Genomic DNA, 24,515 nt, shown 5'->3' on the forward strand with positions numbered 1-24,515 from the left:
TTTCTTGAGATTTTATAGGATTTAATGAAATTTGTATGGGTTCCTATTTTTTGGTCACTCTGGAACATTCAATCTGGTATTTCAAAAATGTATACACAACCCATATGAGCTGGATATTTACACAACAGTGTGCACTTTCACACAGCAACACGGTATCTCACAGTCAGATATTTTCAACACGACAGGGCTGGCATACCCTCACACACAGATAAGTGCTCCGTCTGTTATGGCTCTAAAACTACTTTCGAAGACATACAATTGCCATGTCTACTCTAAACGTAAATTTTCTTTCTCTAAAGGAAGGTGATTAGTTTAAAAAAATACTGTGCTCGTAAATAAAATAGAAGTGATTAGAACTTTTGCGTCTCCATTCTTCCATTCCTTACTTCTTGAACAGTAGCATGAAAGAGTCAGTGGACATATAGTCAGTCTTGTCCAGCGCCATTTTTTGTAACTGTACTATTAATTTTGGAAGTGAATAGAAGAATCTTTGACCACGGAAATGGAAATTACTGGGTGTCTGGTGGAAAAAAGGGAGGCACCTTATTTGGAAGAGTGAGCTAGGTTTTCAACAATTCTGCATAGATATGATCTTTGTTTCCTGGCGAATTGTTCATCATCTAGTGCTGTTTCTGGGCTTTCTGACACCCAACTGCTTGGGAACTCAGATTTAAAAACTACTAACACTAACACAACAGTCTGTTACCAGCTGCTTTCGACTCCATGTAGTGAGTTAATGCCTGGCACTTTATGTACTGTAATGCTAACATTGTCACAGGGTTTAAATACATAGACCACATTGAGCTGAGCTTTTTTCTCTATAAATCCTGTGGACAGCCAATCAATCAGAAGGAGTGGCGAAATGATTATTGGTGAACAAAGGGATACCAACAGCATTTTTTTTTCCCCAAGTAAAACAATAACATGGAGGGGGCCAAACAACTATATACATTCTCCATTTGCCTTGCTAGGTTTAGATCCGGGGTAAAACATTATCCCCTGCTGGCTGGCAAGATAAGGTAGGAGAGACGTTGTTTCCTCTCCACTTGGCCTAATGTGTTCTCAACTGGGTGCTGCAAAGCCTCCATCACATCAATCCAAGAATACAAACATTTTATGTGGGGAAAGAATATGAGCTGCGTTGGTCGGAAGTGAAAAAGTGGGGGCCTGAAAATGCTATCATTGCTGCTGCTTCCCTCTTCACTTATTGTGAGCCTGTGAGCCATTTGGTCTCAGTATTAGATTGGAGCTCAATGCTTGGATTTCGAAGCCCTAGATCATTAAAGATAAATGCGGCAATTTCCCTCCTGTCCCCCAGTTCTGGTTCTCCCCTTCAAAGGGCGAGGAGATTCAGACAAATATCCACTTAAAACTGAACATCACGGGCCCCCGTCTTGCTGAATGAAAACACACATTATTTAACGGAATCTGAAAGGGAAACAAGAGTTATTCAATATATCAGCGGTTTTCAAAGTGTGTCACAGTGTGCCTCTCCTCAAAAAACACATTTGGTGGACATTTACACATGGTTTACTTTATCAATAAATTAGAATCACATAATGTGCCTTTGAGGAGTTTATAGCTCACTTTGCTGGTTTGGAAATATTTAATTTTTTTATTAATTTTTCAGTTCCCAAGTATTCTGGCGTGACCGGATTCAGGTCTACCTTATACTGTACTTGAAACCCCTGCTATATTTGATAAATATTTTTACTTTGGTACATAAAATAAATGTCTTTCCCTTTTTTGAGTGCATCCAATTTAGTGAATAACTGTTCATACGAGGCAATTAACAATGCAAGTAACAAGAAAATTTGGTCCATAAAGCCCTCTAAAACATCATTAAATATATGATGTAAGTATGTATGTAATGTTCTAACATGCACATTCATGATAACATGTAATATCATTTTAAGTATTACCATAATTTATTTTCTGGGCGTATTGATTACACAGAGTGCATAATAATGAACGCTACTTCATTTAACAAAAATAGCGAAGGGGGCATTTTGTGTCTTGGCAGACTTTGTGAGAGACTTGGAGTGTTATCATGTAGCACTATTGGTAAAGGTTTCAAATAAAAACATAAAACAGTGACCTACAATGTTCACTCTCACTGCAATGCTGACTGATAGGATGGTAGTAGCTTTCAGCACTTGTGCTCTCCCACAGCTATTAAATTCAGAGCTATCTATCTATCTATCTATCTATCTATCTATCTATCCTCAGATAAAAAAAGTGATTTTTAGCAATGTTGTCTGGTTTTTATGTTGTGTTCCATTGGTAGCACGTGGATTTTCAAAGTTGACTCAACTTCTTGGCTTGGTGCCTTATTCCCCTACTATACAGGTGAAATGTATGGTTTATACCCGAGTACTAAATTTCCAAAACTCAAAATCCAGTCCAGCGGAAACAGGTTTCTTCTTCAACCAATGTGATTAGCCATTCAAGTTAACTGTTAGGTTGTAGCTGGCTACTCGCGAGTGGTCTTATGGAGCAAAGTGAGGAAGGTGATGTGTCATGAGGCCAGAAAAGTAGTACCTTGGTTAAAATGCCGGTCAAGGCATGTAAATGGAGTGTTGTTGGCAGTTTTTAGATGTCTTTTTAAAGTGCTGTATATGCTTAATAGATGAATCCCAATCACCAGCATTGTATTGAGAATGCACACTAATGCAACACAACAGTTTTGCTTGCATGCTGTGTTTATAAAAAGGTTGCAGCGGGAAGAAAGTGACATTAATTAAGAATTCATTGGAGCTCACTTCAAAAACTTATGTTTCCCAGCAGGCTGTGGAACACTAATATGTATCAACAGGGATTGTAAAAAGGAAGCTGGGGAACATTATAGCCCTTGGCAGAATTGATTTGTATGTATAATTAAGATAAAGATCTGTATATCCGAAATTATGGCAAATGCACTTCATGTTTATGTTTACCAGATCCAAGGAGAGAGCAGATTAAGTATGAAGATTGGGAATGTATTTAATTTCCTTGCATTGGTGCTAGGATGATTAGAACATTTCTAACTTCAATCTTCCACTGGCAGTCCTATTGCATCATACATAGAAATTCAGGTGCCAGAGGTTGTGAGTAAATTGTGCCACTTAGAAATTTGACTCAGCTGAAGGTGAAGAGAAATCAAGTAGTTATTTATTAATCTTGTTTCATAGATGCTGCCCGGGATCAGAGGGCATGCTAAAATCCTCTGATCGGATCATCCAAACTTTGAGGCAATGCATTTCAATGAGCTACTTTCATCTCAGGCCAAATTGTCAGAGCAGTCCCACAACGACACATGGGAACACGTGTGCAAGGGAGCAGAGCGATAACGTGACTTACTGGTGTGTCAAATTTATGGTAGATAAAAAGTAAATTAGACTTCTTAATATTTACCTGCGGTATCTTGGCATTTCTGGCTAGCTGCTGGGATGACCAGTTGGATTGGTTGGCTGATTCCCGACCTCTGACTTTGGCCAGGTTCTTTGCCTTTGACTGAGCCTGAAGCTGTCCTTGTGACCGCTCCCAGACCTAAACGCATACCACGGCCAGAGCGCAAGAGACTGCCACTGCCTCCAGCCTGAGCAGCTGTCCGGATCTGCAGTGGGTCCTCTGCAGAAGTCTCTTTAAAACTGTTAGATCTCTCGACCTAATAATGGATTCATAAAGTACTTTGATGAATACTAATTACTTATTTTTGCTCTTCAGCTAAGTGATTAATTAGAACAACTAGTTTAGGAATACCTACCTTGGGCTGAGCTCCATAGAAGTCCCCTGCTTTGCTGCCAAGCTTTGGGGGTGCTGTATAGCTGTGGGGGTGTGTATGTGTAACAGTGTTTGTATGACCAGGGGCATGGATACTCCTATTTATTAATCCTGACGGGAATATATTGGTTTGCATCTCCTTGCGGTACTTGTCATGAAGCAAATTGGAGGCACTGAGCACTGGTACCCCTCTGGTTTCTTTGTCAAGCTTAAAGAGGTCTGTAGGTGTGTCTTTGAAGGAACCAAGTGTGGCCCCATGTGGATATGCTGATAACCTTGTTGGTAGAGAAGATACCTGATAATGTCCGTCAGCAGCAGGAGGCTTGAACTGAGGATTTTTTCGGATGTAGGTAATGATTTTGGGACGAACTCCTTTAGGTTTAAGTGAAGGAGACCTCTCTTTGGGGCTTGAGTTATGGCTTGAGTTAAAGTTTCTGTGCTGGTTGTTAAGAGGCGCTTTGGGGATTCCAGTTGGGGTTATGTTGGTTATAACTGGTGCTCTCACTGAAACACTTTCATTGTCCTGAGCTGGTGTCTTTATAGTAGGGCTGCTTTGAACTCCTCTTTGTGTATCCTTAGATATGAGATACATTGAGGCTTGGCTATGTGGTGAGCCCTGGGGTGTCCTGAGAGGGGATTGGGGAGGTGTGAATGTCCTTTTGGGACTAGAGCAGTTACGCCTGTAGGTGAACTGAGTCTGGGGTCGCTTCTCCATAATGTATGGCTTGCAGGGATTTGAAGTAGACTCTGCAGCGGACCCTGGCGGCCTCTCCACCGGCGATGCCTCCATCTGCACTGCCCGGTTGGGTTGTTTGGGTTGTGAGACTTCACATGCATTGTACAGATGTGAAAAATCTGAGGGTTCACGTAGAGATGATCTCGCAAGTTTTCTATTTGACCCGTTGTCAGTGTGACTGGGTAAAACTGTGGCAGTATTGCTAGAGGGAAATTGTCCAATTTCAGCATCCTGTGCACCAGACTCTAAGCTTGAGATTCTTCCCATCTCTGTCTGACAGAGAGGTCGAACAAGCTGTTGCCGCTTCGGTGGTAGCACCCTTTCGTCAAAACTGGTCCTCCTTCTGTGGCCCTGACCTCCTTCAGAAGATCCATTTCTGAACTGGATTCTCTCTTCCTTGTGTCTTTTTTGATGATACAACGCTGGAGAATTGTGGTCTGAAGGAGCTGCCCTTCTCAAACTCTGGGCTGAGGTAGCGTCGTTGGCATTCAAATAGGGGTTGGTCTTGGAGTTGGGCAGACAAATTAAAGCGTCTCCACGAGAATCCAGGGCGCTGGACAGACTTCCACTGAGTTTAAGGGTAGATAGATTTGACACACACACATTTGTCTCAGACTTGGACTGCTTGAGCCCTCCTCCACCTGGCTTGGTGTTTATTTCATCGTTTATACCTCTCACACGAGTGTCCAGTTCTCCTGTACTACAGGTAATCTTTCCCTTCACCTCTTTGTCTCGCTGCGCTCCGCTCTCCACTTTGTTGCTGTCGTTGTCGTTCCTTTTCACCCCAATGGAAGCAGAACTGGCAGTCGAACTGGAGGATATTGACATTGGCCCCTCGTCTTTGCCGTCTTTTGTGCTCCCCCCCTCATCTTCGTCGTTGTCGTCGTCCTCCACTGGACTTCTCAGAAACCTGTGTATATCCTGACATTCCACAAGCTTTATCTCTCCGAGCCCAGAATGGGAGCATTGCTGCTCAGAACCCCAGAACATCATCTTGTCATGGGACTCACTTTGAGATACCAAAGGTGGGAGTGGGGTCATATTGTACCCTGTGTCCTCTAACTGTCCTCTGTCATCGCTTAAACAAGGCAATCGATTGTCGTTGTCATCCCCAGTGTGGGAGAACTGAATCCGAGCTTTGTTTGTGACTTTGTCCACTGCTCTGTCAACATTAACACCAAGTCCCGTTAAACTAGTTGGAATGCTCATTTTGGACTGTCTTTTTGGGCGTTTTCAAAGACACGAGCCTGAGGCCATTGATTAAAAACCTTTCTTTCTTCTCACTTTATTTTCTCTTTAAAGTCTTTGTAATAATGGTGCTTTGAAAATATAATTTCATGTTTTTTTTCACCTCGGCTCGCTTGTTGTCTTGTGTTTGCTGCTAAAAAGTATGTGAGTGATGATTCCTCCTTGAGGTCTTTGCAATCTGGAAGAAAAATTAAACCATATAAGACAACAAACAACGTAATTTAGTATTTTATCAAAACATAAGACAGTAAAGGGACAGCGCATTTCTCTTGTGTATTTATTATTCCTGCATGCTGTAAGTTTAACTCCGGTCCATGGTTTTCAGCTGTGTAGCTTTCAACAACAGGGCCCCTTAAAACATATTTTTTAAGCTTTTAGTTAAATGTAATCTTGTAAAAATAGCAAAATAGAAAATAACCAGTATATTCAACCAGCAGTGAGCATCACATTCTTACTTTATGCATATGTTCTTACTGCACAGCCTTTGATCCCATTTACAATTGTGAATGCTTTGCCAAGTGCAACAAAACGAAGACTACCGGTAAATTGTTTTCTTCTTGATCCCAAACCAGAGTACTGAACCAAAAGTCCTTTGTAGCCTTAGCAAATACCTGTCGAGCAACTCAGAAATATGATAAATAACTTCAAAGATTCTCTGTTTTCAATTTTTCCATACATGCAGGACATATGATAGAATCAAGATGATGCAGAAAATATGATTTAAAAAAATATACATTTTGACTTAAATAACTTCTTTACTGCACTAATCAATCTTAGGGACTGGTACTTTTTGGAACCACATCCCTCCCAGGCACAGATCTCTCAACAGCTTGGTTTAGTGTGTTGTTCATAATTATTGTGTGTTGAAATTAGTTTATAGTGTAAAGCAGGGGTGTCCAAAGTGCAGCCCATGGGCAGCTAAATGTTATTTTTATTTATCCACACACTTCTATAGACAAAATAAACACACCTCAGATTAGAAAATCACACAAAATGCAACTCTCTGGTCTTTGATGATTGCCTTGCGCCTTATCATGATGTACACGTGTACAAAAATCTTTTGAGTGCTAAATCCCTTAAAAATTTTGTTGGCAGAATAATAATATAAGTAAATAATAACAAGAATAGATTGAATACACAGGGGTTAGTGTGCGCGCCTCACAATACGAAGGTCCTGAGTTCAATCCCGGGCTTGGGATCTTTCTGTGTGGAGTTTGCATGTTGTCCCCGTGACTGCATGGGTCCCCCCTGGTATTCTGGCTTCCTCCCACCTCCAAAGACATGCACCAGGGGATCGGCTGATTCGCAACACTAACCTGGCCGTAGTGTGTGAATGTGAGTGTAAATGTTGTCTGTCTGTCTGTGTTGGCCCTGTGATGAGGTGGCGACTTGTCTAGCGTATACCCCACCTACCGCCTGAATGCAGCTGAGATAGGCTCCAGCACCCCCCGCAAAAGGGACAAGCGGTAGAAAATGGATGAATGGATCTTAATTGGGTTGAATTATATTTTATACTAATTTGCTTTCTTTAGATCACAGAGCTAAGTATGGATGTTTTGTTCAGATAGTCTAGCATACATTGATTGGCCTATATTGTATTGGATTTAGTGACTTTAATGTACAAAATGTGTCCCCCGCCTCTTTCAAAATTTCTCACTCAATGGAAAAGGTTTGTACATCCTTTTGATAAAGCAAGTGCACTACAGGTATAGCAAGAGGTTGATTGTGTTATTATGGCATTAAGAAAGGAGACAAGTGAGGAGAGAGGTGAAGGCTGGATCAGTCTACACACTGCTTGTTAGTCTGGAATCACTCCAGGGATGATTCAGAGAGATGTAGAGAAATAAAAACAAAGGTGTGAAGTGTTTTGTAATAAGCCCTGTGCCCCCATGAAAACCTTTAAATAGAATTTATTGAGGCGAAATTATTGTCTTGTGTGTGCACCAGCACAGTGCATGTCAGTGACTAGTAAGTGTTTGCAGGCTACTAGCAGGAGAAAACATGCTGGTGTTGCGGAACAGATCCATCAGCCCTGTGAGGATCAAGCTATGCTAGGGCCTGATCTCTACGGGGAGGGTTAACACTTTCCTTTAGCGCACCATATGGCTTATCCCTCTACTCACAAATGCCGTGACAGTTGGCTATGAGTTATGCACAAAGTGACAGTATCTAGTGTAATATTTAAAGGAAATTGACGAACAGATGAAAGAAGGGCAGTATTAGCTATTGTTGGTGACGCCCATACTGTGTAATTATGCTATAGCAATACAAGTTTATCATAATGTACTGCATTCAGCCACCTGCCTGTGCTTTATATTACTGGAAGAGTCATAATTTATGTGTTCTGAAGCTCATCTCGATGAATGTTTGAGTAGAATCCAAGTTTGCAAATTGAAATTCTGCCCTTTATATTACGTGCAGCAGGGGTTGTCAGGTGACTTTGCTCTGTGTGTTTGCAGTGAGAACGTCAAAGACAGAAGCTCCCGTTGCCTTGTGGCAAGAGCGAAATAGGTATGGTTTGTTTTATAGAAGGTCATCTCAAAAGTCATACCAGAGGCTTTTTCCTTAGAAGGTAAAAATGCCAACATCTTATGTATGGTAACTAATATTTACCGAGACATATGAATGCAGCTGAGATAGGCTCCAGTGACCCCCCGCGACCCCAAAAGGGACAAGCGGTAGAAAATGGATGGATGGACATTTTTTCTGTTAACAAATGTTGTAAAGGTATTAAACAACAAGGTACTTTAAAACTACTTTATGTAGTCTTTTTCTCTGACACTATTTGAAGGCAGACACTTTACCTTCCCCTCTCCCTTGTCTTTCTTGAAGGCTTCTTTGTTTTGTCTTGTTTCTTGTAGCCTCCTTTTGCACTGTTCTCTAAAATATAAACAATGGAATTGATCAACTGTCCTCTTAACAAAACTGAAAAGGTCTCGGGTTTGGGGGAACCTGCCTTTCCTGGCGGAACGGTTGTTGCTTAACACACGGCGGACTCTTGGCAGAAGCGGAGTACTGCATGCCTGGCAAACCCTTCAGTTGAGGACTTTAAGATATATGCCTTTTCGAAATCATGGTAACGGGACATCTGCTGATTGGAGTAAGTGTTACCCAGATATATTGAGAAATTGGAAGATGCTGGCAGCCGTTCTAGGTAACCTAAAACTGCCATAAATGATTGGGGTTTTCAGTCGGAGCTGTGGCCACTCAAGCGTTTTGGACAAAATCTCTAACAGGACAACATCTTCGAGACGCCGTCGGCCATGCGTTGCACAAAGTATGATGAATTTGAGGACCAAAAATAGACAATTAAAGTGAAAAGTTTAAATTAGTTTTCGCTTGCTCACACACTAGCATTCTAATCTGGATTGTTTTCCCTAGCTGCAAAGAACCTGGTAAGGTTGTTGCTTTCAGATTCCCCTAAAAGGACAGTGCAGCAAAGACGCAAAAAGTATCCTACCTGTCTCTTATGGACATACACCTGTTGTTTGTTGACATATGTTAGACTTACTGTCTGTGTTGTTGCATCTGCAAGAGCACTTAGGTCGGGGAACAGAGCTACTCTGCAGGCTTATACGCATCTAAGGGAAATACACACCACACACACGTACACCATGTCTCAAATCTCACGCCTTCGACACTTCACCTCATGTGGTAGGATGGAAAAAGGAGCAGCGCCCCTGGTGTTGACAGCTTTGGGCCGGATACCCTCCGCCTGCCCTCTGGAGGTGTATCTCATAATATGTATATGTGCTTTGCGTAAGTTTTTTTTTCCTGGTTTCTAACTAAAACCCCCTGCCACCATGAGTTTAGTTTGGGACTTGCTCCTTGTTCTGTATATTGTACAGTATTTTGTATTTCTACAGTGTTTTGTATATTGTACCGGATTGCTTGTTATTTTTATTGGATAGTAGTCTATTTATTTCAATTGTTAGTTTTTCCTTTATTACCTCTTGTGTTATTTATTTTACCCCATATTTGTTCCCAAAACCGCACCTTAACTTGGAGTCTTTAATCTCGTAATATGCAAATATAATGACGATAGTCTATTCTATTCTATTCTCATCCTTTTCCCCAATGTTTACCATTTTTTCTACCTTTTTACGGGGAGTCGACTAGATCAGTGTTCCCATCTGTTTTTTGACAGGTTTGTACTGAAAATTTTGTATTTTTTAAGTGCAATGACAAAAAAGATCCATTCAATTTTTAACACCTAAACCGCTGAATGCATAAGGGTAACATTTGCATAACACGCACACCTACTGTGTTGCCTGTGCAGTTTTTTCCAACAGATGCACCACATTGTGGCACTGTTATTAAACCCTAATGTTTAACCACTTTTAATGGATTATTTTGACATTTAGCCCAATCATTTTCAAATTTGGTATGGGTCTTTTGGGTCTGAGAAGCATTTGTCTATAAAAATACAACAAGAAAAGTTGAAAAAACATGCCTTTATTACACAAAAGGATTTTAGAGTTTGCCTCTGAGGACCATGAGAACATTTGCCTAATCGTTATACAAACCCCGTTTCCATATTAGTTGGGAAATTTTGTTGGATGTAAATATAAACGGAATACAATGATTTGCAAATCCTTTTCAACCCATATTCAATTGAATGCACTACAAAGACAAGATATTTGATGTTCAAACTCATAAACTTAATTTTTTTTTGCAAATAATAATTAACTTAGAATTTCATGGCTGCAACACGTGCCAAGTAGTTGGGAAAGGGCATGTTCACCACTGTGTTACATCACCTTTTCTTTTAAAAACACTCAATAAATGTTTTTGGAACTGAGGAAATTAATTGTTGAAGCTTTGAAAGTGGAATTCTTTCTCATTCTTGTTTTATGTAGAGCTTTAGTTGTTCAACAGTCCGGGGTCTCCGTTGTGGTATTTTAAGCTTCATAATGCGCCACACATTCTCAATGGGAGACAGGTCTGGACTACAGGCAAGCCAGTCTAGTACCCGCACTCTTTTACTATGAAGCCACACTGTTGTAACAAGTGATTTGGCAATGTCTTGCTGAAATAAGCAAGGGCGTCCATGATAACGTTGCTTGGATGGCAACATATGTTGCTCCAAAAGCTGTATGGACCTTTCAGCAATGCCTCCAACTTCTTTGTCACGTGTTGCTGGCATCAAATTCTAAAGTTAATGACTATTTGCAAAAAAAAAAGTGTTTATCAGTTGGAACATCAAATATGTTGTCTTTGTAGCATATGGGTTGAAATGTATTTGCAAATCATTGTATTCCGTTTATATTTACATCTAACACAATTTCCAAACTCATATAGAAACCGGATTTGTAATACTGAAGCATTTAAAAAAAACACGTAGTTCTATCCTTAATATTTTTTTCTGTAAGACGCTTTTGTTGGTGTATGTTATTCATAAACAGTCCCCAATTATGTCAAAAGCTCCCCTAGCTTGTCTCATTTGTTTGTGCTACGTTAGGGCAAAATATTTTGCAGCACAAACTAATATAGTTTTTTTTTATTAAACTGTATCCTGTTGCCAGGTGCACATATAGACACCCTAATGTTTGAACATGGTGTTGGTTATGGATAATTTGTGCTGAGCACAAAAGTCCAATAACAAAACACCACTCGTGTTCATATTCTGCCAAACCATGTTTCCCTGTTATTGCCTGTGTGAGCATTGAAGTCCCCCATCAATGAAGGGAGTCACCCTGGGGGAGCACTCTCCAGTACTCCCTCTAGCGAATCAAAAAAGGGTGGGTACTAGAGATGCGCAGTTTGCGTACTCTTCCGCGGAGTCCGCGGATAAACCGCGGGTTGGGCGGTTGACATGACGAAAAAATAGATTTTAATTAGATTCGGGCGGGTGGCGGTTGAACCATCCGGAAATATTTGATATGCATGGTTCTTTGCCATTCAAAGTGCCATTTAAGACCTGTGTCATAAAGCGAAGAAGACAGTAAGAGACAATATTATTCTCCTGAATGACTGCCGGTAGTCACCCAGATGATAAGTATTAGGGCGTGCTATGAAGCCATTGGCTTTGTCGCCTACTACAACATGTACGATCTACTTGTCAGTCCAGCACCATGTTGTGTGTGGCTTCCGCAGCAACACGCACACGACTGCAAGGCATACTGGGTGACACAGAGTACACTAATGGTTGTGATATAAACAATTTTAACACTCTTAGTAATATGCGCCACGCTGTGAAGCCACACCAATTAAGAACGACAAACACATTTCAGGAGAACATCCTCACAGTAACACAATATAAACGCAACACAACACATACCCATAATCCTTTGTATTCATGACAGTTCCTGACTATTTTATACACCCCCCCGTGCGTCGGTAAGGTGGGCGGGGTTGGGGGCGCGGGGGTGTAAAATATATTCAGGAAGTGTCACGGATACAAAGGATTATGGGTATTTGTTGTGTTGCGTTTATGTTGTGTTACTGTGAGGCTGTTCTCCCGAAATGTGTTTGTCAATCTTGTTGGGTGTGGCTTCACAGCGTGGCGCATATTAGTAAGTGTTAAAGTTGTTTATATCACAACCATCAGTGTACTCTGTATCACCCAGTATGCCTTTCAATCTTGACTGTGTAATTGCGGAAGCTGCACACAACATGTTGCCGGACCAACAATCGGGTCGTACATGTTGTTGAAGGTGTCTAAGGCAATGGCTTCACAGCACGCCCATATTCTTGTAATCAGGATGAATGCTACTGGATAATCGCGGGAACGTTAGCGGCTCCAATTGTCATCATTACTCTGTGAAACAGGTTTAAATAGCTCTGTGAGTGGTAAAGGCGGACAACCTCTGATGTATTTCAGCGGGCGGTTGGCGGGCGGGTACGGTCCTAATAAAAAGTTGGTTCGGGTGGACGGCGGATGGATGTTCTAATTGCCTAAATGCGCATCTCTAGTGGGTACTCTGAACAACTGTTTGGTGCGTAGACAGGAACACCGGTCAGGACTCGTACCTCCACACAGATGCGGAGGGAAGCTACCCTCTCGTCTACTAGGTTAAACTCCAAAGTACAGACTCAGAGCCACACATCAACAAGTATTGTCGCCCCCGCCCGTCGCCCCTTACTGTTTGCAATGCCAAAGTAGAAGAGAGTCCATCCCCTCTCGAGAGGACTGGTTCCAGAGCCCTTGCTGTGCGTCAACGTTTTTTTTCTATTAATCAATGGACATGTGGGTTTGCCTAACTAAATTGTCTTTAGTCAAGTCATGACCAACACACAGTCGTGGATGTGTTTGAAGTACGAGGAACAAAACATGGAGCTGGACAAACAAATTGTAAAGCTTGTCAGCACACTCGGCTCCCACTCTGCCTCCCTGCTAATATGTACCCTTAATTGGCGCTAGCAAACAAATAATTAGCCAATTCCGAGAGCAAACACAGAAGATGGGGCGAAGGCGGGGTGTGTGAAAGAGAAAAAGCAAGCGAGTGAGTTTACTCAAATGACAATGTGGCTGATCAATTGCAGCGTTGATGCAGCACTGGCGGCAGTGCTGATGACAGCAGTGTTGGGACGGTTGCGGTTGAATGAGAGCGAGGGAAAGAGCAGGCGACATCAATCTGGCACAAACCACAAGCGGAAGCAAAATGACAGACTGCAAAAATATGTCTCATTGAATAATTTTGGAAATGGGTGTAAGGAGGTACTAGCTGTCTTTGTTGTAGGTGCTTTCTGGAGTTGAGGTCAGGGATCTTAAGCCATCGAAGCATGTCTCCAGTATATGGAACTTGCTTAGTGCACCAGGGCGCATTTGCAACATTGTTTCCCCAAAGTTAGAAGCAATAAAAAGCTAAAACTCTCTTGATAAAGTAAAAAAGTAGACTGGTCTTGACTTTTTTCCTCACAGTTTTATAATACCTTACTGGCCCCAACATATATAAATATAGTATTATTTTCCCCTAAGCAAAAAGTCTGTGGAAAAATGGGTAGTCATATATTGGTGGTTTTGAGATTCATAAATGAAAATGCAGGGGACTGCAAACGATTTCTCCTTAAGTACATCAAAGGTTTTCTTCCTGTCACTCGCACAAGCACACTCGTGACATGAACAAATGTGGCCGTGAAACACCCACTGAAAAAAGGGTTTCAAAATTTGGACAAGTTGGCAAATATTAGAGGATCAGTTCCAATACTAATTACAAGTAATATGAATCAATAAAGCAGCAATGAAATATGTTACTTTTTTAAGGCAATCTATTGTCAGGGTTCTTTGTTGATGAACCCCAAGATGCAGAGATGGAGGCAGGCATGGAGTGAGCAAACATGATTTAATAAAGATACTAAGACAAAATAAAAAAAAGGGTTCAAACCAGAAGCGTGCACGTAGGCGGATAATAAACAAAAGGCCTTTAGCATAGAAGCTAACAAGAAACAAAAAGGAACTTTAGCATGGAAGCTAGAGGATAACAAACAGAAAAACTGGAAATAGCTAATGGCTAACAAAAACAGCTTACCGCTACGACGACCAGGACAAAATGTAGCACGACAGGTAGTAGCTGTAACGATGCCAGACAAGACAGGTAGCAAAGACACGAGAACAACATGTGGCAACGACAAGACAATACAATACAATGATCCAGCAACTGACACAAGACAAAGGAGGTACAAATAGGAGCCGGCTGATTGGCAACAGGTGTGGCCAGATGCCAATCAGCCGCAGCTGAAGGGGAACACAGCACTCAGGGAACAAGACAGGAAGCTGACAAAATAAGAGCACTAGACAGGAACTAAGGACAGGAAATACTAAACACACTGAGAAGGAACACAGCACTCAGGGAACAAGACAGGAAGCTGACAAATTAAGAGCACTTGACAGGAATTAAAAGACAGGAAATACTAAACACAGGAAACAGACAAATGCAGAGGAAAAAACTAAAACATAGACAAACTGTCAGGGGCAAGCCTGACAGCTATCATGTTGTCAGTTTGCTCGTGTCAATATGATACTGATATTTTTTTCGAAAATCTTTCCAAAAACAAGTCTTCTCAATGAGGGGCTGCTTATATTCAGGTCAATTCGGCAATAGGTTATTAAAGAAATGGCATGCACTGGTAATACAGAACAAATTATAGTTGTATATTATAGTCTTTGCCCACAAGATTAGTAGACAATGATTCCTTCTTTACTTAAACTAGACTGGAATATTGCTTTTAATGACACCTCGTATTCTCTGGGAGAAATCTGGCATGTAAAAATCAAGGCAAAAAAAGAACAGTTTTGCTTCTGTTGTCATGGCAATTTCATCCCTGGGAATGACGAAATACACGTTTGAATCCTTTGGTCTTCCCTGAGCGTAAATCAGCATCAAAAAGACACAGGCAAACGTGAAGGTCCGTTTTTTAACAGGTCCCTCATGCATACTGCACCACCACCATAACACCTCACGGTTTAAGAAACTGAGACAATTGTTTACCACCAGGTACATTCAGTCCACGTGGGTTAAGTCGTATCCATTTTAAAAGTCACTGTGAAAATACGAGCCAAGCCGTATCTCAGAAGTGATCAAATTTAGTGAGGTGCTGAGCTATAAGTGCTTAACAAGGAAATAAAGACTGCCCTCTTATCCTCTCAGTGTTGTCTATAAATCCAAGCAGGAATTGTTCTGTGGGAGTGATGATGTATAGTATGTAGATAATTACAATAGAGTGTTGCCACAGGAGTGGCTCCAGCTACTAATGGATGATGGTAATATGGGAACTATAGGAAGCCCTTTGGAGGTCTGTTTGTGAAGTGTACTGTTGAAAAGCTCACAAGAGCAGAGTGAGGGAATTACTGAAAGCTCTTTCCCATATATACTGCTAATGAGCACATAAATGTCCTCATTGACTAAACAACACAAAGCCTTATTATATTGTGTGATACAAGCCAAGTTCTTTTTTTTTTGTAATAGCCATTACTCACAGATAAGCAAGTGCGAGTTTTGATAAAACGGCAGTATCCAACATTGTTTTCAACATGTTTGTAAGATGTGTTAGAGCAAGTCTAGCTCACCAGCTGTTTTGTTTGGTGCACTAAAGGGCGGCTTCCCAAATGTAATACACATAGATACTGATATCTTTTGAGCCAGGGGTAGGGAACCTATGGCTCTAGAACCAGATATGGCTCTTTTGATGACTGCATCTGGCTGTCTGACAAATCTGAGCTGACGTTGCTTAACACGATAAGTAATGAATAATTCCACTTGTAATCACAGTGTTAAAAATAATGTTCAAAATATAAAACATTCCCATGCATTTTAATCCATCCATCCGTTTTTTACCGCACCTGTTCAAGAAGTTGCGTTAATGGTAAGAAGTTATTTATTTATTATTGGTTAGTGTGGGGTTTGCCCTCCTGGGGGTTCTTCAGACCCCCAAGCACCGACATGAGAGCCTGTTTCAGGGTTACAATATTGTTTTATTTTTCAAAAAGTCTCTCAGCTGCTTTCCAGCAATAGTATTTCCAGCCCCAACCCAGTCTCTTCTCCTGGCTGCTGCTTGTAACAGAGCGACAGGTGATTAGATAACAAGGCCCAAGTGGGCCATCTACACACCTGTCGCCGCAGGCCGGCAGGCCACGCCCCCTCCACAGTTAGCTTCAGAATAACAATGTTATTTAAAAAAAATAAGAGACCTATTATACACTAGAAATGTTGGTCTTACTTAAAAATGCACGTGTTTATTTGTGTTCAGTGTTAAAAAAGAGTATTATATGGCTCTTACTGAAATATATTTGAAAATATTTGGCTTTTTGGCTCTCTCAGCCAAAAAGGTTCCCGACCCCTGTTTTAAGCTCACACATTCATTGATAGCATATCTGCACGGCTAACAGGTTGCAAACCACAACATTATCTGGTGCTAAACTCTTTACTCATGGTGCTGCTGTATGGTTAAAATGGCACATTTGGCCTTTGTAGGCAAAACTGTTTGTTAGAGCAGTGATTTTCAACCAGTGTGCCGCGGCATACTAGTGTGCCGTGAGAGATAGTCAGGTGTGCCGTGGGAAATTATGTAATATCTCCTAATTAACCATTGTCGGGTGACTGCTGTAATAAAGTGCAGCAGATAATGTAATACTCTTCTATTTCAGTAGGTAGCTGACAGAGCCGGCCCAAGGCATAAGCGAAATACGCGCTTGCTTAGGGCCCCGCCGTCACCAGGGGGCCCCTAAAAGCAATTAACAAAAAATGTTTTTTTTTTTTTTTTTTTGCATGTACAAGTCTGACTGATGATTTCTAAATGATCAAAGATATATTATTGTACAAAAACACAATTTTAGGTCAACAGAGTGCTGCTGCTGATCTGGTAACTCTGTTCAGTAATATTATTTAAGTATTTGCTTGATATTGAATTTATTTATGTTGGTTTTTGTACTTGGGCTTCACGGTGGCAGAGGGTTTAGTGCGTCTGCCTCACAATACGAAGGTCCTGCAGTCCTGGGTTCAATCCCAAGCTCGGGATCTTTCTGTGTGGAGTTTGCATGTTCTCCCCGTGAATGCGTGGGTTCCCTCCGGGTACTCCGGCTTCCTCCCACCTCCAAAGACATGCACCTGGGGATAGGTTGATTGGCAACACTAAATTGGCCCTATTGTGTGAATGTGAGTGTGAATGTTGTCTGTCTATCTGTGTTGGCCCTGCGATGAGATGGCGACTTGTCCCGGGTGTACCCCGCCTTCCGCCCGATCGTAGCTGAGATAGGCGCCAGCGCCCCCCGCAACCCCTAAAGGGAATAAGCGGTAAAAAATGGATGGATGGATGTTTTTTGTACAATTGAATTTGTTCCTTTTTATATATATATTTAAGTGATTTTATTGTTGCACTTCATTGTTTTTCTTGCACTACAAATTATTTTTGCACATTGCTGTTTCAGTTTTTTTTTACTAAAAATAATAAAGTGAATCAGAATCAGCTTTATTGTCCAGTTATGTTTAACACAGATGGAATTTAACTTCAGTAGACTGTGCTCTCTTTGTACAAAGTAAACATTAAATATGAACAATTAACTAAAAATATAAACTATTAATTAAAGACTAATATGTACAAGACTGATGAGACAAGATGTCACTTTTACTGTAAATACAAAGCTTTATCACTTGGACTGTTCAACCCCAGGCCACTCTAGTAGTTGAATGTTTTCTATATTTTAAGATTAGGGACCATATGTGGCACTCTGAACATCATTCGTTCATTCATTGGTATTATTTATGTTCTTAACTGGGCCACCCCCATATCTTTATAAATGACATGTCATTTGTAAAGACATGCCAGGCTGACAATAGGATAATGTAAACAACACTGCCAGAGCCGCAATGAGTTTATAGTAGGTGTGTGAATGTTCAACAATCAATATTATTGGCAGAAATAGAGGGCCCCAAAATCAAATTTTTCTTAGGGCCCCATGGAGGCTCGGGCCGGCACTGGTGGCAGCAGAGGGCGATAAATCCCTTTAAAGACAATCGAGTTAGCGCTGCGTGACAGTGACAGTGTGTGATCGCAGCAAGAGGAGGCGAGCAAGTGACAGTGATGGAGAAGTTTTTGAGAAGGGAAAATGTAAAAAATTTAAATATTCATTGAACTTAAACAAGATCGGGGTTTAAAGCTAAACTTTGCTGATCTTCCTTTGGCAAGTTGTTGGTTATCTGTGGCCAAGGAGTTCCCCATTCTGGCCAACAAAGCCATTTTGACATTGCTCCCGTTTTCAACCACATATCTATGTGAGCCGAGTTTCTCAAGCTTGACTGCGATAAAAACTAAAAACAGAGAGAGACTGAGAGCTGTTGAGGAAGACCTTCGTGTGTGTCTTCCTACCATTTCTGCCAGGATATCCATTTTGTGTTCATCGAAACAGGCCCAGGTTTCACACTAGAGGAGTATAAATACATTTAGAAACTATATTATTAACTGTATATATTATATACTGTGTTAGAGTGTCGTAGGATTTTGTAAATGTAAAAAGTGTGCCGCGGCTCAAAAAAGGTTTAAAATCACCGTGTTAGAGTATGTTTAGAACCCACTGAAACGAGAAACAATTTCATGTTCAGATGTCAATGAATTCAAAACAATCCCCTTTAAAAAGAACCTGCTAAAACAAATTAAAACTTATAGGACCATTAATGATAACAACTACTGTAATATAACTATATGAATAACTATAACATAACGATAACAGGTGCATTTATTTACCGAAACCACAAAGAGGGTGAATGGTTTATGGGAAGTAGGCGATATTTGGAGATAAGCTGTTTGTCATGATCCCACATGACAGTTTTGACCTTTTCCGCTATTTTCCAATGCAAGAGTTCCAGAAAAAACTACGCACCGAGTTTTTGTTTGATACAGTCACATGACATGGCACTATTTTGAAAACGCAATACTGCGGAATCTTCAATATTGTTACATTCCTAATATACAGTGGGGCAAAAAAGTATTTAGTCACCCACCAATTGTGCAAGTTCTCCCACTTAAAATGATGACAAAGGTCCGTAATTTTCATCATAGGTACCCTTCAACTGTGAGAGACAGAATGTGAAAAAAACATCCAGGAATTCCCATTGTAGGAATTTTAAATATTTTTTGGGGAAATTATGGTGGAAAATAAGTATTTGGTCAACCATTCAAAGCTCTCACTGATGGAAGGAGGTTTTGGCTCAAAATCTCACGATACATGGCCCCATTCGTTCTTTACTTAACACGGATCAATCGTCCTGTCCCTTTAGCAGAAAAACAGCCCCAAAGCATGATGTTTCCACCCCCATGCTTCACAGTAGGTATGGTGTTCTTGGGATGCAACTCAGTATTTTTCCTCCCCCAAACACGACGAGTTGAGTTTATACCAAAATGGATACATGGATGATACAGCAGAGGATTGGGAGAATGTCATGTGGTCGGATCAAACCAAAATAGAACTTTTTGGTATAAACTCAACTCGTCATGTTTGGAGGAAGAAGAATACTGAGTTGCATCCCAAGATCACCATAACTACTGTGAAGCATGGGGGTGGAAACATCATGCTTTGGGGCTGTTTTTCTGCTAAGGGGACAGGACGATTGATCCGTGTTAAGGAAAGAATGAATGGGGCCATGTATCGTGAGATTTTGAGCCAAAACCTCCTTCCATCAGCGAAAGCTTTGAATGGTTAAGCAAATACTTATTTTCCACCATAATTTACAAATAAATTCTTTAAAATTCCTACAATGTGAATTCCCGGATTTTTTTTCCACATTCTGTCTGTCACAGTTGAAGTGTACCTATGATGAAAATTACGGACCTTTGTCATCATTTTAAGTGGGAGAACTTGCACAATCGGTGGTTGACTAAATACTTTTTTGCCCCACTGTATGTACATTTATATTCATACATTTTTCACAGTTACAAGCGGCCCTCTGAGAGCAACCATAATTGCGATGTGGCCCTTAATGAAAATTATTTTGACATGCCTGCGTTAGTGCTTAATTTGTTCTCAAGATAAGGCTGACAGTAGTCATGTTTGTCAGCAATAACTAGTGGGACAAATTGTCAGAACCATACCAAATCAACTGGAAATTCGGCAAAATGCACACCAGGCCTGGAGGTAGCAGTGCCATTTTGAAAAGGTGCATGTGCACCAAAGAGCAGTTCTTTGTTCCACTGCTGTTTTGACTGTGACATACTCGCTACTGTGTACTTCAGCATTTATGGCAACGTACTATAAATACTTTTAGACTTATTTCCAAAACACTATCTGCCATGTGAATGAAGCGTTTAAATTCCACTTTTTGTTTTTTCCTTCAACTATTAACATGCATGCAGAGAGTACATAGACATCATTCCACACAAAGCCATTACAGCCACCTGCATGCATCGACACAGGCCTTCTCTCGGCGCCTTTTGTTGTCGGTCCAGTAGCACATGTGGGTATTACAGAAGCCATTTGTCTTTGGCACTTTGCTTTATTGCTCTCCTCCCCCCCTCCCGCCGGAGTGGAGACAGGTTCTATAGAGCGTGGTCCCAAGGGGAAAACCCCACTCCACACTCCTTTCTCACCTCCTCTCTTTCATTCACACTCGGTATGCGTGAATTCCAGTAGAGAAAGCACAAGATAGGACACAAATGGACATGGAGTGACGGCACAAGCATAACAGTAATCTATGGCTGCGGAGTGGTCGCACATGACATAATTAGATTTAGTGCTGCACTCACATAAAAATGCACTGTAGCAGTTATCCTTCGCCATGAACATGCTCTCCTCTGCTTCAGCACGTGCAGAACCGTGCATTTGCAGTGCCTATAATTAATCTCTCATGGCACCCTTTTCATCCATGCATATTTTTAGACCGTTCCCAAAGGCTTCACAGTGTTTGAAAGGTGTGTTTCCGTGACAGCAATCCAACCCTAATAGGCTGTAATGGAATTCTGCACAATAAAACATGCTTGTCTCGTCATCAAATAGAGGATCTCCCTCCTGGTAACGTAGACACTTTCTCTTCGTATTCTTTGAATCCACCGATAGGATAAAGCTCAGAGGATCCTCTCAGGAAATAACCTCTGCATAAGGCCTTCTCATTCTCTTGTACAAAACTGGTACAAAAGCTTGTAGTGGACATAATAGACACATCTTTTGATCACAAAACTGAACCTCAAATTTATAACACTAAGAAAGTTGACAATATGTAAACCTACCCAAATTTTCTGGGAAAAATGTCCAAGTTGTTTTTTGTGCGTTTATTTGTTAAACTTGAAGTCAACCAATAATGTTAGCTGCTAACCCTAGTCTCCAACTTGCTAACTACTGCTATACATATCGAGTCAACACTTCATTAAAAGCAGACTGTTTTAGACTCCACATCCAAGCTGGAAAAGAGACAGGACCCCTGTGTGGAAGGGAATTCTACAAAACCTAAAACCAGTGAAGTTGGCAGGTTGTGTAAATCGTAAATAAAAACAGGATACAATGATTTGCAAATCTTTTTCAATCTATATTCAATTGTATACATTGCATTAGTTCATTTGGAAATCGATGCCTCCAACATGTTTAAAAAAAGCTGGCACAAGTGGCAAAAAAGACTGAGAAAGTTGAGAAATGCTCATCAAACACTTATTTAGAACATCCCTTGGGTGAACAGGCAAATTGGGAACAGTTGGGTGCTATGATTGGGTATAAAATCAGCTTCCATTAAATGTTCAGTCATTCACAAACAAGGATGGGGCGAGGGTCACCACCTTGTGAACGAATGCGTGAGCAAATTGTTGAACAGTTTAAGAACATTTCTCAACAAGCTATTGCAAGGAATTTAGAGATTTCATCATCTACAGTCTGTAATATCATCAAAAGGTTCAGAGGATCTGGAGAAATCACTGCACGTAATCACTGCACATTGAATGCCTGTGACTTTTGATCCCTCAGGCGGTATTGCATCAAAAAGCAACATCAGTGTGTAAAGGATATCACCACATGGGCATCAGAAAACCACTGTCAGTAACTACAGTTTGTTGCTATGTCTGTAAGTGCAAGTTAATACTCTACTATGCAAAGCCAAAGCCATTTATCAAACAACACCCAGATAAGCCGCCGGCATCACTGGGTCCAAGCTCATCTGAGATGGACTGATGCAAAGTGGAAAAGTGTTCTGTGGTCTGACAAGTCCAAAATTTCAAATTGCTTTTAGAAACTGTGGACTTCGTGTCCTCCGGACCAAAGAGTAAGAGAACCATGCGGATTGTAATAGGCGAAAAGTTGAAAAGCCAGCATCTGTGATGGTATGGGGGTGTATTAATGCCCAAGGCATGAGTAACTTACACATCTGTGAAGGCAGCATTAATGGTGAAAGGTACATACAGGTTTTGGAGCAACATATGTTGCCATCCAAGCAACGTCTTTTTCATGGACGCCCCTGCTTATTTCAGCAACACAATGCCAAGCCACATTCTGCACGTGTTACAACAGCGTTGTTTTTGTAGTAAAAGAGTGTGGGTACTAGACTGGCCTGCCTGTAGTCCAGACCTGTCACCCATCAAAAATGTGTGGCGTATTATTAAGCGTAAAATACTACAATGGAGACCCCAGACTGTTAAAAAACTTGAGCTGTACATCAAGCAAGAATGGGAAATAATTATTCTTGGAAAGCTTCACAAATTGGTCTGCTCAGTTCCCAAACGTTTACTGAGTGTTGTTAAAAGGAAAGGCCATGTAACACAGTGGTAAAAATGCGCCTGTACCATTTTTTTGGTAATGTGTTGCTGCCGTTAAATTCTAAGTTAATGATTATTTGCAGTTCGAACATTAAATATCTTGTCTTTGAAGTGTATTCAATTGAATATAAGTTGAAAAGGATTTGCAAATCATTGTATTCTGATTTCATTTACAATTTACACAACGTCCCAACTTCACTGGTTTTAGGTTTTGTATAATGCCAGGACTACGGTGTCAAGTTTAAAAACGACCCTTGATAATGTTGGTCTTTTCTGGAGTATAAATGTTATAATGTTGGTCAATTGTGTCATATAATTCCAAAGTGTCAAATCATAAGGTTCATGCATTTGTATTTCAATCAGAGGTGTTAGTTTATGGAACAAACTTGATAGTGGAATTAAACACTGTAAATCTCTTTCTGTATTAAAACAAAACATTGTAAAAATCATGATGATGTAAAGATATGATTGATTAAAATGATTTTGTTAATTATTGGTTTTAGGGTCACGTACACAGGCTTGAACAAGAAATACCTTAATTAACTTAAAATTACTATTATTATCTACAAACATTTACCTAGTGCCAACTCCATTTAGCTGCGCGACCAGCTGTCGCACTCCTGACAAGTGATCTACATGATGATTTAATTGTTGTAAAATGAAAATATGGCTTTGTAGTCGCCGACATTGAAAGTCAATTGTATTTGTGAGAATAGGGGGCAGATATTGTAAGTTTGTAAATATTTACTTAAATATTTTGTTGTTGTTTTTTTATACATTTGTTTGATTTTTTTAGGAATTAAATAAATTAATTAACTGAACTGAACATTTGGGCAAGAGCTTGCACACATTTTTGAATGCCTCTGAACACTTTTTTTGTAGTCTTTTTTTTTTTTAAACAATTGTGATGTCACAGTGTGGTGGACGTACTTATTTGGACATTGAATATTATTAAAAATTAAAAATCGGCCAGAGAGAGTGTCCGCTTCAGGCTGTGTTACGGCTGCTAACTGGAGTCTTGCATGCCCTTCCACCTGCTCTGATGTTTATAAAACAATTACTTCTGTGTTTATTTGTCTTTACAACATTTTGCTCTGGACTGTTTTGTCAAGACAGGCCACAACGAAATTTGATTAGCCGCCAAATTACATCTTCAACTTATTGAAAATAAAATATTATTTATCCCATTAAGTGAATCATAAACAACTTAACTATTCATTTAGAGATTTGTTTTATTTCAAATTTACTGATGTAAATTTTTTTACAAATTGAGAACAGGAAGTGAGCATATGTGTTAATAATTACTATGAATTGATACAGGGGTAGGAATAAATAAGGTTTGCTTCTTCCTACTCCTTTTCGGGCATGTTGTAAATAGAAATTAAACATATGCGATATATTATATTGTAACTCTTTACAGGTTCAAAATAAACTTCAACCAACCAACAAACATATGGTACTCCGTAATCCCAAGTCGATAGCCGACCTGTGGAAAACCTTGTTTTATCTCACATACGGAATAGTCATGATTTCAATATTGATAAACAAATGTTGTAATGATTATTTTGGCCATACTTGTGCAGCCCATCAACTATTCTGATGTGTC

At 40.4% G+C, this 24,515-nt stretch overlaps 1 protein-coding gene across 2 annotated transcripts in view; it reads right to left on the reverse strand.

Annotated features, from left to right (window-relative positions):
• The window catches only part of mtus2a (microtubule associated tumor suppressor candidate 2a), a 78,999-nt gene that overhangs the window by 40,690 nt on the left and 13,794 nt on the right, over positions 1-24,515 (reverse strand). For both annotated transcript variants that reach the window (XM_061898575.1, XM_061898574.1), the window contains exons 2-3: positions 3,746-5,924; positions 3,394-3,646 (exon numbers count right to left, since the gene is read on the reverse strand). In XM_061898575.1, coding sequence (XP_061754559.1) covers positions 3,394-3,646; positions 3,746-5,707 — 2,215 coding nt within the window. In that variant the 5' untranslated portion in view covers positions 5,708-5,924. The remainder of the gene's footprint in view (positions 1-3,393; positions 3,647-3,745; positions 5,925-24,515) is intronic.

The sequence above is a fragment of the Nerophis ophidion genome, linkage group LG04 (genome assembly GCF_033978795.1).
Source record: "Nerophis ophidion isolate RoL-2023_Sa linkage group LG04, RoL_Noph_v1.0, whole genome shotgun sequence".
Lineage (NCBI taxonomy): Eukaryota > Metazoa > Chordata > Actinopteri > Syngnathiformes > Syngnathidae > Nerophis > Nerophis ophidion.